The 15,817-nt window shown below is 36.6% G+C and overlaps 1 protein-coding gene across 1 annotated transcript; it reads right to left on the bottom strand.

Annotated features, from left to right (window-relative positions):
• Positions 1 to 477: 477 nt before the first annotated feature.
• Positions 478 to 15,507, bottom strand: LOC131956004 (uncharacterized). Its single transcript, XM_059320338.1, has 12 exons — positions 15,315 to 15,507; positions 14,263 to 14,444; positions 12,808 to 13,015; positions 12,137 to 12,294; positions 11,291 to 11,498; positions 9,373 to 9,545; positions 7,929 to 8,136; positions 6,009 to 6,196; positions 5,047 to 5,251; positions 3,269 to 3,429; positions 1,790 to 1,997; positions 478 to 1,057 (listed from the first exon to the last, which is right to left on the bottom strand). Exons 1-12 carry the CDS (start codon positions 15,505 to 15,507, stop codon positions 981 to 983), a joined length of 2,169 nt encoding a protein of 722 aa, XP_059176321.1. The 3' UTR covers positions 478 to 980.
• Positions 15,508 to 15,817: the final 310 nt, after the last annotated feature.

The following is a 15,817-nucleotide window of genomic DNA, read 5'->3' as shown; positions in this document are numbered from 1 at the left end:
CATTCCTCTATTACCTTGCAACAACATTAATTTATAAAGGAGCAATATTAATTGTTACTGTGGAAATGGACCTAAACTCATTATGATGGAATTATGCTGGAAACCGAATCAATTTTTTGACGTGCCATACATCTAGATAGACCAGGGGCGTAGCGAGGGGGGGGGGGGCAGGGGGTGCGGACCGCACCGGGTGACACCATTTAGGGGGGTGACACCAAGGCAAAAAATAGCAAAATATATAGAGAAAGACTCGACGGGGGGGGGGGGGGGGGAGGGTACAAATCGAAACTTTGAGGGGGGGGGGTGCAAATCGAAAGTTTGAGGGGGGGGGTGCAAATCGAAAATTTGAAAGTTTGTCCCTGGGAAGGGTCTCTATGCCTCTGGGGGGTGACACCATTAAGTGCCGCACCGGGTGACACCCGACCTCGCTACGCCACTGAGATAGAATAAGAAAAAATAAAACTTTAGACCAAAAACTTTAAAATGATTTTAATACTGGTTTTTCGAGTCATCCATAGAAATCAAAAAACATCTTTTAATAACGATTTAACATTATTAAGTGTCTGAGAAAAACCGTAAAAACATGAACATACACAAACAACACATTTTTCTTGCTAGAATATAACTCAAACTACTTGTAACTTGCATGAAGTTTCGTTGTACTCTCTAGCAAGATTCCATCGTTTGAAAATTAACCAACAATTTATTTGGTGTTGTAACGATCCATGTGACACTTAAATTCATTGATGTCACAAAGTGCTTTGCGTATTAAAGAAACATTTCCACTGTTCTAAAGACAAATTTAAACAAACATCAAAAAGTAGCAAAACATAATTATATAAGTAAGTTTACTTGTAATATTAAACATACATCAATGAGTAGATAACTCAATTTCATAAGTAAGTTTACTTATAATATAAAAACAAACGCTTTGCAAGATAGTGCTAAAACCTATTTTGCCAGAATTTTGAAATCAAGCTTTAAATATAAAAGACAATGATGCCAACAGCTGTGACGATAAAGACATTCAAACTGATGAGCTTATCGCAACCTGAGTCTGTGAAGTAAACAAACAAATATACAATTGATCATTGGTAAATTAGAAATTTACTGATTACCAGAATCAGATTTACATAAATAGCATAACGTAGTAAAACATATAAACAGTGAATCGTCAATTGCAGATTTCTCTATTCTAAAAGTACAATCATCCACACCTATATGGATTTAGTGACTTCCTGAGGTCCTGCACTCTTCATCATCCACATGGGTTGGATAAACACAGGTTTATTGAAGGATTAAGTGTACACCCCAAAGCTAAATGTGTAATCTTCACGCATACCTTAGGTACCACAAGAAATATACTGGCAGGACTTCAGTATGCTTAAGTGAGGCAGGGGCTTTATAATCAGGTCTGCCTGCAGGTTTTATTACCCTAGGGACATAAAGTCAGGACACCTATATGGCGGGGGGGGGGGGGGGGGGGACGACGACTTTATAGTCAGGTCTGCCTGTAGGTTTTATTACCCCAGGGCTATAAAGTCAGGACTCCTATATGGTGGGGGGAGGGGGAGGGGGGCTATATAGTCAGGATGTCTGCGGGCTGAAATATTGCAGGGACTAGATTGGAATAATTTCTGGAGTCACTTGCAGGGTCTTCCGAAAGCTTTTTATGCTGGATTGCAGTCACTAGAAAAACATCTTTGTTAGACAGTTAGACATCAAGCCTTATATTTATGCAACACAACCTCCCCTACACAAGCATCAGACCAAGACTACATCTACTCACTTTCAAAGTACGGGAAGTTCGACTCCCTGCTGTAGAGGACATTGGAGGAACTGTCACTCCAGGCCAAGCGAGCAGGGGCCTGCGAGTATGTTGACAGAGGGTAGCCGTTGTAGTAGAGGTAGTACACATTCCCCTCAAACCTGTCGCAGTAGCAGTCGTAGCCCGGGGGGGAGGGGCATCCCTCGTTCTGTACATCAACTGTGCAGGTCTTTCAGGAAAAAAAAATTAAATAAAAAATAAACCGGGAATGATCTCCCCTAAACTTTCTCGAATATTCTTATATAAAACATCGGGGCGTGGCAACTCGGGATATAGACATGATTTTTCATCCATTTTTAATTACTTACTTACGGGATATTATTAGTACTTTATAAATTCACATGCGTTTTTTGAGAAATCGGGAATACCCTAAATTACTACTTCCGGCCAACGGAAATTATTCAAAAATTGATAGGAGCCAGAGAATTAGATCTTTTACTTGTGAAATTTCATTTATCTATATGAAAAAAGTACTCAAGTTATAGGCTTTTGAAAGATTCAAAGTAGAAAAATTTCCTCTTCCGGTTATCGGAAATCGCTCGAAATTTGTTACGGATCTACAAAATCAATATAATACTTACATATGAAATTTCATCAACCTAGCTGTAACGGTACGCAGGCTATCGTGTTTACAGACACACATACATACACACACACACATACATACACACACAAACATACGGACAAGATTGCAAAAGTATGTTTTTCCGACTCAGGGAGATGTAAAAAAATTTTTTTGCACGATTACAATATTTTCTCTATATGTCAACTCTGTATATACGAGAAAGTAAAAATATAAATATATGAAAATTAGTACGCATATCTTAAAGGCCTTTCAGGAGAAAAAAGTATTAAAAATATTAAAATATATTAGCAAATAGTACGTATCTCGTATAGATCTTTCAGAAAATAGTTAAATTAAAAAAATATTAAAAATATATATAAAAATAGTACGCACATCTTAAAAGTCTTTCAGTAAAAAAATATATATATAAAAAATATTGAAATACATAAAAATTAGTAGGCACATCTTAAAAGTCTTTCAGAAATATTTTTATGAAAAAATCTAAAAAAAAATGTACGAACATCTTGAAGAAAAAATTGTATGCTAAATATTGTTTTAATATACTTGAGATCATGCATATTAAGGATGCACATTACGAATTCATTTTTTTTGGCTAAAATACAAGAGAAATAATATTAAGTATAACTTTAAAAGCCTCAGTATTTCAATTAGAAAACCTTGGTTAAAAAAACATCATCACTTTTTCATCAAGGTTTTTGAGAGCCAATGTTTTTACTTTGATAAGTTTACACTAATAGCATTGTAATTGACTTGATATTGTTTACAAATACAGAATCAACAATCATTTAATGAGCAACAAATATCTCAGTAAAAACCTATCACATAATACTGTATGTTTGAAATGTATATTTTACCGTTTGAAAATCGTCATAGCCCCATTCACGGATTTGAAAACTGAAAATCCTCGGCCACTCATTCTCATCCTTGTCTGTGACGTCCGCGAATCCCTCCATGTTGAAAATGGAATCCGGTATGACGGATAAATATGTGATTTCAAGGGGATCACAATGGCCAACTGCAGGGAAAGATTTCGTGTTAAAAATATATCAATCCGATGTAATAATGCATTGAGTTTCTGTGTTCATGATATAATTAAGCTATTAAAATAGATCAAAGCGAGGGCGATAATGTAAGTAATTTTAAGGACTGTCAAATTGGATAAAATACTAGGTATTTGGTCAGTCTATGTACCTTCCCTGTTATTACAATGCTGTAAAGTTTTGAACCGCTATATATATATATATATATATATATATATATATATATATATATATATATATATATATATATATATAAGGATTTTCGTTTAATTTCAACAATAGTCTTTTAATGAAGTGAAGCGAGTAACACAATTTTACAACTTTATTAACCAAATCACGCTGAATATTACTCAACTTCATTACCTTTGACTCGAAGGAACATAACACTTGTTGTAAATGCTTACTTAGTACGGCCCCGTTAACTTAAACACCTACTACATCACCTTTCTCAAGAAGAACGTCATACTTGTGGTATACTTTGTATAACCCCATCTACCCAATCATTCCACTACATTACCTGTAGCTAGAATGAATATCACCCTTTTGGTATTCTTTGAACAACGCTGTCACTCAAATCACGGTCAATATTATTTCACTATATTACCTTTAACTAAAAACGTCACGCTTGTGGTAAGCTTGGTACAATCTTAACCCGATCAATTACTCCACAACATTACCTTTGATTAGAGGGAACATCACACTTGTGATATACTTTATACATACCCATCTATCCAATCACTTCACCGCATTACCTTTGATTAGAGGGAACATCACACTTGTGATATACTTTATACATACCCATCTATCCAATAACTTCACCGCATTACCTTTGATTAGAGGGAACATCACACTTGTGATATACTTTATACATACCCATCTATCCAATCACTCCCCTACATTACCTTTAACTAAAGAGAGCATCACATTTGTGGTATACTTGGTACAATCCCATTAATTTAATCACCTACTACATCACCTTTGATAACAGGGGACATCACTACTTGGTACAACCCCACCAACCCCATCAACCCAATCACGCCATTACATCACATATTGACAACTGGGAACGTCACTACTTGGTAAAACACCATCAACCCCATCACCCCATCAACCCATCACCCCATCAACCCATCACCCCATCAACCCTATCAACCCCATCACCACACTACATCACCTTTAACAACTGGGAACGTCACACTTGAGCTGTACTTGGTGTCGGTGTGGTCCTTGGTACAACCCCGTCACCCAATTAACACCATCAACCCAATCACCCCACTGCATCAACTTTCACAAGATGAACGTCATACTTGTGGTAAACTTGGTACAACCCCATCACCCCATCAACCAAATCACCCCATCATCCCATCACCCCACTACATCACCTTTAACAACAGGGAAGGTCACACTTGAGCTGTACTTGGTGTCGGTGTGGTCCTTGGTACAACCCCATCAACCCTATCGCCCCATCAACCCCATCGCCCCACCACCCTATCACCCCATCAACCAAATCACCTCATCACCCCTATCAACCCCATCACCCCATCAACCCAATGAACCCCATCACCCCATCACCCCATCACCCACTACATCACCTTTAACAACTGGGAACGTCACACTTGAGCTGTACTTGGTGTCGGTATGATCCTGCCACTCAAGTCGAACCTCCGCCTGAGACATGTCGACCGTTGCTGTACCACTGTACACCAGATTGTAGATGTTGTTGTCGAACCCCGTACACAGGCAGGGTTTGTCCGTGACGGATGGACACTGGTCAGTTATCAGATCCACGCTGCACATCTGGGAACAACGGGCAACTTTGAAATGGGACGGAGTTGTCTAGCGGTAGAGAGCTGGACTGCTAACCCGTAAGTCTCGAGTTCGAATCCGGGTTCAATTCAGCAGACCGTCCCAGAGTACACCCAACTCTGATGGGTACCTAACTCACGTTATGGAAAGTAAAGGCGGTTGGGCATCGTGCTGACCACACTATCTCTTCATATGCCGAGGTCACAGAAACAAGTGAACTCTACTTCACTTGAGTTGCCCCATAGACCGTCAGGTTTGAAAGAGAAACTTTACTTTTGAAATAATTAGGAGAGCTAATAAAACGAATATTCAATTAATGATTCCCATTCGCTTAATTCCATGACTTCTCTAAATCCAAAGACATCAAATCCTAGGAATGAAGGTTTAACTATAAAAATTATTAATTCAGCGAAAAATATAATTAAAATTCAAAGTATGAACATTACAATAAATCTGTCAATTAAATACAAAATTTAAATAAACTAATAATATTTAAATTAAGCTAACCTTTAGCCATTGACAGAAGCATTACATATTGCTTCATAAAGAATTATGTAATTGGGGATAAAGAAAATAAGAAAGTTCTCAGGAGTGTAGAAATCATTGTTTAACAGTATAAAAGTACCATAGAATTGAGGTACACAGACCTATTTTTAGACATAGCTTATAGTCTACATACGATTGGCTTGAAAGAATCGTTTAAAATATAAATACACCAAAACACCCGTCTGATCTAGAGTTATCTTACCGTCTGGAAGTCTTCAGCACCGGCCAGTTTAAACTGGAAGTTGACCGTCTGGGTGGTGTCGTCAATGCTGGAACCGGTGATGTCCAGAGTTCCGATGTACATGAAGTTATTTGTGTCTGCGACAAGGCACTGGTCGTCTGAATCTGCTGGTGCCTGGTACTGTAGGGTCAGGTCATGACACTTGAACTCTGATGGGTAAATAAAGATAAACTCAAGGTCAGGTCATGACACTTGAACTCTGATGGGTAAATAAAGATAAACTCAAGGTCAGGTCATGACACTTGAACTCTGATGGGTGAATAAAGATAAACTCAAGGTCAGGTCATGACACTTGAACTCTGATGGGTAAATAAAGGTAAACTCAAGGTCAGGTCATGACACTTGAACTCTGATGGGTAAATAAAGGTAAACTCAAGGTCAAGGTCATGAGACTTGAACTCTGATGGGTAAATAAAGGTAAACTCAAGTTCAGGGTCACGAGACTTGAACTCTGATGGGTAAATAAAGGTAAACTCAAGGTCAGGGTCATGAGACTTGAACTCTGATGGCTAAATAAAGATAAACTCAAGGTCAGGTCATGACACTTGAACTCTGATGGGTAAATAAAGATAAACTCAAGGTCAGGGTCATGAGACTTGAACTCTGATGGCTAAATAAAGATAAACTCAAGGTCAGGTCATGACACTTGAACTCTGATGGGTAAATAAAGATAAACTCAAGGTCAGGTCATGACACTTGAACTCTGATGGGTAAATAAAGATAAACTCAATGTCAGGGTCATGAGACTTGAACTCTGATGGCTAAATAAAGATAAACTCAAGGTCAGGTCATGACACTTGAACTCTGATGGGTAAATAAAGATAAACTCAAGGTCAGGTCATGACACTTGAACTCTGATGGGTAAATAAAGATAAACTCAAGGTCAGATCATGACACTTGAACTCTGATGGGTAAATAAAGGTAAACTCAAGGTCAGGTCATGACACTTGAACTCGGATGGGTAAATAAAGATAAACTCAAGGTCAGGTCATGACACTTGAACTCTGATGAGTAAATACAAACAAACCCCATTATTATTTTATTTTGTATTGGCTGACTATTGAATTTCAATCAATATTGCCTTAATAGATGGTGATAGAGTTTGGCTTTTGAAATCAGACAACATAAAATACGTGCTTTCTAATTGATAGGTGTTTTATTCAAGTAAAAAAAAAAGAAACGTTAACCTTCGAACCTTAGAGTTCATGTTACAAAGTTCACCTGTTTATGTGACCTCAGCAATTTATGAGATCAACATTATACCCAGTTGCCTTAACTTTCCCTAACGTAAGTTAAATACCCTTTAGAGTTGTTTTCATTCCCTTATCAGATAGGCCGAGCCGATACTGATATGGTTATGATAGTCAGTTTTATCAATAAGTGTAAAATAAACTATAATTTTGGACTTATTTATTTATATTGGTTTTTAATTAATTATATAGTCAGTTTTATCAATGAGCGTAAAATAAACTAAATTTGGATATTTGTTTATATGGGTTTTTAATTAATTATATAGTCAGTTTTATCAATAAGTGTAAAATAAACTATATTTGGACTTATTTGTTTATATTGGTTTTTAATTAATTATATAGTTAATTTTATCAATAAGTGTAAAATAAACTACATTTGGACTTATTTATTTATATTGGTTTTTAATTAATTATATGGTCAGGTTTATCAATAACTGTAAAATAAACTATATTTGGACGTCTTTATTTATATTGGGTTTTGATTAATTATATAATCAGTTTTATCAATACGTGTAAAGTAATTTAGATTTGGACTTATTTATATTGGTTTTTGATTAATTGTATACTCAGTGTTATCAATAAGTGTAAAATAAACTATATTTGGACTTGTATCGGGGTGTAATTATCTTACCTTTGATTGCAGGAAACTGTGAACTTGGGCTGTAGTGAAAAGCTGATGACACGCCCTGCCAAGCTAGACGGACCTCGCCATGGCTGTAGACTGTAGCGGCCACACCCGTAAACACGAAGCTGTAGACGTTGTTGTCATGGGACTGGCAGTGGCACATGACGTCAGGCTGGTCAGTGCATTCTGTGGAGGCCATGTCCAGGCTGCACACCTGTGGGTGTGGGTGGGATAAGAGGGTTATCACGTGACGGGCGTGAGTTCGGTGAACTCAAGAAAACACAATCATAAGCATACTGGACTCACGGAAAATAGCATTAAATTCAAACACACACAATCACAATCGGAATGTATTAAACGAAGAGCAGTTGTGGGTTACATCGGTTGTTTTAAAATTAAAATTATACATTTTAGAACTCAAATAATTAACCGTTGAAAGGTCCCTTTATGTAGCAGACACTCGTAAAAATAGTAAAACATATTAGTATTCACTTGAATGTTTTTTTTTTTTAAAATTAGTCATTGTTAACTTCTAAATATGCACACTTTTTTATCGAACAGATTTATATAATTAGTTTCTCTAATTTATTAAAAATAATATAGATCTAGATCTTGAAAAGAAAAACACAAACGTTTTAAAACTTTTTTTTTTAATGGCTATTTATTTTTTAAGTGCTATAGCGTTACATCAGGCGTATGAACATTATAGTACAGTAATGCAGAGAATTTGAATATACTATGTGCTGTTCGTAAGAAAATTTGTAGTTCGTGCGGTCAGGAAGCCAATTACATAAAGACATGATAGGGATATAACATAGATGTAAAGCAGGTGGAAAATTATTGCAGTTGGGATAATGGATTCAAGCAGGTGGAATATTATCACAGCTGGGATAATGGATTCAAACAGGTGGAATATTATCACAGCTGGGATAATGGATTCAAGCAGGTGGAATATTATCACAGCTGGGATAATGGATTCAAGCAGGTGGAATATTATCGCAGCTGGGATAATGGATTCAAGCAGGTGGAATATTATCACAGCTGGGATAATGGATTCAAGCAGGTGGAATATTATCGCAGCTGGGATAATGGATTCAAGCAGGTGGAATATTATCACAGCTGGGATAATGGATTCAAACAGGTGGAATATTATCACAGCTGGGATAATGGATTCAAACAGGTGTAATATTATCACAGCTGGGATAATGGATTCAAGCAGGTGGAATATTATCGCAGCTGGGATAATGGATTCAAGCAGGTGGAATATTATCACAGCTGGGATAATGGATTCAAGCAGGTGGAATATTATCGCAGCTGGGATAATGGATTCAAGAAGGTGGAATATTATCACAGCTGGGATAATGGATTCAAACAGGTGTAATATTATCACAGCTGGGAAAATTGGTTCTAGCAGGTAGAAAAAAAAGCAGATTGAATAAAGGTCACTCACGGTTTCAAAATTGTCCGAGCCGGCGTACTTGACCTCAAATTTGACAATTTGTGAAGGTGTGTTGGTGTCCGTCACGTCCATGTCACCAATAAAGGTGAACACGTCCCGATCAGCCACGATACACTCGTTGTTGTCAAAACTAGCCTCCAGAGTCATAAGAGGGGCGATAATCTCTGGAATCAAAAGGACGTAGGGGACATAATGGTATAATTATTATAATTAGTTGAAATTGTACTTGAAATCAGAATAAGTAAGAGCGATACTTTATATAATAATACAATATTAAAACAATAATTGCTTGAATTATAAAACATAAAAAGTGTTAAATTGTATTTGCAAAATCATATAATTTTAATATTATTTTTATTAGTCATTATTTTGAAAGCCGAATAAAGTGATATATCTGTAATAAATGTTTTATTAGAAGTTATTGCAAATGAGATTTACTGAACTAACATTTCCTTTGACTTGTATACAGACTTTGATATACAAAAAAATGTTTTTAAAAAAAAAAAGATATACCAAAAAAGATGTAAACATTTAAATACTTTCTATTTTAGCATAATGTAACGTTACGCATAAGTAATAAATCGGTTGGTGAAAAGTTAACCCACAGTTCAATATCAGAAAGATGTGATAATGATACAATTATATCGCAAAACTATACTGGATACGATGAATTAAGGAAAAAATAATCTCTGGAATGAAACAAAAACACGTAGAGTCTAGACCCTTGCGAGCCTTTAGGTTAAACGATAAAGAGTAATAGTGTATCGGAAACATTTTAACTGATTTTTTTTTTAAATTTAAAGACTAGGAACATAATATTAAAAAATCATCCACAAAATTTAATTTTAACACATCTGTTATAGTTGGCAATTTGTCTATTTGTATTAAGCAGATAAAACTGATTTCTTCTTCTTCTTCGTTCTTAATTATAGTGTTGGCAGAGATTCATTCCAACACAATTAAGTAATGCACGCCGACTTGTTGTGCGTCTTATCTCTGTTGGACCGCAACGACGCTCCGAGCGGTTGATAAAATTTTCTCTATTTAATTCGTTGTTGTTCAAAATCCAAGTTTTTAATCGTAAATCTAGGTCATGATAACGCTAGAGCGGCCATTTTTCGTTGTATTTACTTCTTGCAGTTTTCTCGTTAGGTTGATTTTGTATTTTATAGAATTATTTTTGTAAAACAACTCGCAAAACGGCATTTTTTAACACTGCGGAATGCCATTCAGCAGCCGCGACTAAACGTTTACGTCGCCGCATTATAAAATTAACGAAAATTAAAGTATTCATACTAAGACTAATCCAATCCATGATTTTTTGTTGAAAAATTGACGTTCTTTCGTTTTCTATGAATGAGAACCCATGAAAAGTAATTCTTATAATTAATTTTCCCGAATAAAGCGTATTTTTTTTGCCCGAAAAAAATCAACTCTGTAATTTTCTTCTTTAAAACTAAGTAATTATCTTTCTTCAATAAATAAATACTTATTTAAAATTTATATCAGTGTGTAGTGCATTCAATTACGATACAATTTTATAAAAAAATGTGTGGGGTTTAAATCAACGGGTAAAAATATATGGGTCGTTTAGCCGAAAAGAAACTGAAAAAAAAATAAGTGAAAAAAAAAACGTGAAAATAATTACGGGCTTTAGGCCGTAGACTCTGATTTTCAGCCTGTTTTTCTTTTTGGGTTTGCTTTCATAGCTTTTGTCCAACCAAGAACAAACTACAAGACACCAGTTGTTTGCTTTCGGAAATGTCTCTCCTAGACGAGTGGCGTCCACAGCTATCTGCCCGGGGGTTCGAACTCTGAACTTATCGGTTCAGCAACCATGAGCTTTACCGACCCGACCACGAAGACCTCCAAACAATGATTTTAAAAAATACGCAGAAAGTAAATCTACCCTTAACATCAGAGAAAGTCTGCGAGGCGCTGTAGAGGGTGTTGTAGGATGTATCACTCCACGCCAGACGAACTTGACCGTTGGAAAACTTGGCAGAAGCGGCGCTCTGGTACCTGACGGTGTAGACGTCTGCCTGGAACTTCTCGCAGAAACATTGGGCGGGGCTTGTTGCCTGGCAACCATCTTGTCCGATGTCCACTGTGCAGAACTTTAAAAAATATATTCTTTTAACATAGTCGTTATCACAATGGCATAGTTATCAATTGGGTATATTGACATTCTTGTTCTGAAATACATACAGTTCTAATTTGGTAAGGTTTTAAATAAAATCTATTAAAAGAACTGCATTGGAGGCCCAAAATAATTGAATAATTAAAGTTCTAATTATTAGTCTTAAAAAATCTACCAATTCTTACTTAATTGATTAGAAGCAAAAGAAACTACATTATTAATAATTTGTCCATTGGCAATTTATGAAATTAATTAGAATACACTTGTCTTTTTGTCTTGATTAAAAAACGAACCTATTTATTAGTTAAGCCTGCTTTGTAAACTTAGTTAAGAAATAAAAAAAAAAAAAAAAAAAAAAAAAAAAAAACAAAAAAAAAAAAAAAAAAAAAAAAAAAAACAACAACTTTAGAATATTCTTGTTCTTTATCAGTTTTGAATTACCAACCTCACTTTCGCGTATCCCCCCCCCCATTGCTAATACAAAAGTGCCGTGTAACCTTAACAACACATTAAGCTTAAAATTTAAATATATTTTTTTAACTGCGGAAATAAACTGTATTCATTGAAGAACAACACGGAGAACTTATTGTATATGAAGTTATGTATTTCACTCACAGGCTCAAACATGTAGGCGTTTTCTTGTTTGAGTTCAAAATTGATTATCCGCGGCCAGACATTGGCGGCCCGCCCCGTGACGTCAACGGTGCCGACGATTGTAATGACCTCCTCGGCCACGGTCACCGGGTACATGTTGATGACGTCACAGCTGATATCTGGGGAGACAAAATGGCGGCTAAAACACGTGGATAGTCTTAAGTGTTGAACTACCTTAATAATAGTGATATATTCTGTAGCATTAAATAATCCTGGGACAATTGGAACTGTTTAAAGCTAAAGAATAGTTGAAAGGTAGGATCTATTTATTTAACACTCTTAACTTGGGTTCGATCGAACCCCACGCGAACCCCAGGGGTTCGATGAGTTTGTCTTAAGGGTTCAACGGAGGTCACACGATCGAAGTTTGTCATTGCTGACAACAGAACTATATATGAAGGGCTTGGTTACTGCCCATGTGAAACTGGTAGAGTTCGGAACTTACAAAAAGTTTAAGAACCACTGCTCCAGGGAGATAAGGTTGCTGCTTAAAATATATATAGGCCTACATAAAATAATGACTTATTTTGGAGTTGAAATTCCAACCTATCAATGAGGAATTCTCAGGTTACATAAATCCTAAGATACCTATATTTCAATTTAATTAGTACAACTATGCGTGCAAAAAATACCTTTTATGGAAGGATTGACAATGACGTCACTGACTTTGTTCCTCCCGAGGGAGTCAGTCCAGGCGAGACGGACCTGGGCCTTGGAGCAGGTGGGCGTGGCCTGCTGCTGGTAGACGACGGTGTAGACGTTGTCCACAAGGCTCTCACAGTAGCAGGGTTGGGTGGAGGGGGCGGAGCATCCGTCTGAGAGAACATTGACCGTGCACATCTGAGAGGGGAATTGTACATTTAAAAAAAAATATTTTAAGGGGAAAACGTTGTTCAGTGGTATAGTTTAGGATAGTTGTAAGTATTGGTCGAATGGTAGAGCGCTTTGCTGGTAGCCCGTTGGTCTCGAGTTCGGATCTCGATTTGGACTTAGGACAGTAGCAATAGTTATTTTTTTAAAATTATTTTAGAGGAAATCTTTTTCCAATGATATAGTTTAGGATGGTTGTAAGTATTGAGCGTAAGACGGCGTGGTCGAATGGTAGAGCGCTTTGCTGGTAGCCCGTTGGTCTCGAGTTCGGATCTCGATTTGGACTTAGGACAGTAGCAATAGTTATTTTTTAAAAATTATTTTAGAGGAAATCTTTTTCCAATGATATAGTTTAGGATGGTTGTAAGTATTGAGCGTAAGACGGCGTGGTCGAATGGTAGAGCGCTTTGCTGCTAGCCAGGTGGTCTCGAGTTCCGATCTCGATTCGTACTTACGACTGAAGCACGTCTGAGTGTAGCACGTCATTGAGTCCACCCAACTCTGATGGTTACCTGATTTACGTTTGTGAAAGCAAAGGCGGCTATAGGCTGATGGCTCATGCAGGTTTTATTGAACCGTAGAACTGGTTGTTGACCTACTTACCAGCCCTAAACACACCATCACTTCCTATTCCAAGGTCAAGAAAAATGAATCGCTAGGTCTAATGAAGGAACTTTACTGAAAGAATCGAGTACCGACACTAAGCTTCTGTAATGTCCATCAGTTTAAATAGGTTAAAGACCCCCGGGGTATTGAGGGGGGTATTGAGGCAAAAAAGTAATCTGGATACAACGTTAAGAGCAACATATTTTAAATTATTAGGTAGAAATATGTCTATCTCACATACGTTTTATTAAGATATTACCCAAAGTAATGCATTTTAATATTGGCGTAGGTGTTTGCATAAATAGTAAGAAATAAGAATACATTTATTGTTTAAAAAATATAACATTTTACTCATTCGTTTTTAAATGTTCATTTAAAAAAAATAAGTTAGATTGAAAAAAATAATTGAAATATTTTACAATATTTAAAATTGTTTCTGTCCCCCCTCCCACCTTAGTTTACAGGTAGTTCACTAATTAGTAAAATTTTAAAAAATTTGACTCCAGTACAGCTTAATTAACTACTCCCTTCATCGACACGTTAAGTGGTTAGTGAATTTAACACTAACCCATACCTCAATCATGTGATACAATACAAAACAAAGAACTTACAACTTCGTAGATGTCAGAGTCGTAGTACTTCATTTGGAACTGAAGCGTCTGCGACGTGGCGTCGACGGTGTAGTCAGATGCGTCGAGTGTTCCCCTGTATAGCAGGGAGTCAGCCCCTGTGATCAGGCATTGCTGGTTGGTTGCCTGCGGCAGGTAATTCACTGCCAATATCTGGCATTTGTCTGAATTTGACAGGTAATGGAATAATTACAGCGTTATCAAGGTACATAAAAAGATTACTACTTTTAACAGTAATACGTGTCGTTTCAGTCATGTTATTGCATCCACATCCACATCCCCATGCACATGCACATACACATACACATGCACATGCACATGCACATGCACATGCACATACACATACACATACACCCACACCCACACCCACACCCACACCCACACCCACACATACACATACACATACACATACACATACACATACACATACACATACACATACACATACACATACACATACACATACACATACACAAACACATACACATACACATACACATACACATACACATACACATACACATACACATACACATACACATACACATACACATACACATACACATACACATACACATACACATACACATACACATACACATACACATACACATACACATACACATACACATACACATACACATACACATACACATACACATACACATACACATACACATACACATACACATACACATACACATACACATACACATACACATACACATACACATACACATACACATACACATACACATACACATACACATACACATACACATACACATACACATACACATACACATACACATACACATACACATACACATACACATACACATACACATACACATACACATACACATACACATACACATACACATACACATACACATACACATACACATACACATACACATACACATACACATACACATACACATACACATACACATACACATACACATACACATACACATACACATACACATACACCCACACATACACATGCATATATCTATACTGAGGCTCACTTTTGATGAGAGGCAACTGTTTAGAGGAGGTAGAAAAAGGTGTAGGTGAGTTGTCGCGCCATGTGAGGCGTACATCAGCCCTAGAGAAGGGCGTGGTCGCCGTTCCGTTGTAGACAAAGGTGTAGACGTTGTCCTGGAAGGATTGGCAGTAACAGAGCGAGGTTTGCTGGTCGGAGCACGTGCCACGTTTCATGTCCACTCGACAGTCCTGTATGAAGGTAGATGGCTCACAGTGTAGATTTTATAAGACGCGACTTAATGAAAATGAAGGAATATTTTACAGGAAATGTACTTTACTAGACAATATAAAAAAGTAGTTTATGTTTACTATTGAATGTTGAAAGCATGTCTCTGTAAAGTAATCAACAGATACATGTGATAGTAATATCGAAGAAAATGAAGGGATGTTATACAGGAAATTTATTTTACAAGACAATTTAAATGTAGTAACAACGAAGAGACATAATAAATTTAAGTATAAAACAAGAAACATTACTCATTCA

This window comes from Physella acuta, unplaced genomic scaffold, assembly GCF_028476545.2.
Source record: "Physella acuta isolate Inbredline_101_S28 unplaced genomic scaffold, ASM2847654v3 ptg001122l, whole genome shotgun sequence".
NCBI lineage: Eukaryota > Metazoa > Mollusca > Gastropoda > Physidae > Physella > Physella acuta.
The sequence above is the reverse complement of the archived record's forward strand: the minus strand, read 5'-3'. Positions and strand labels throughout refer to the sequence as shown.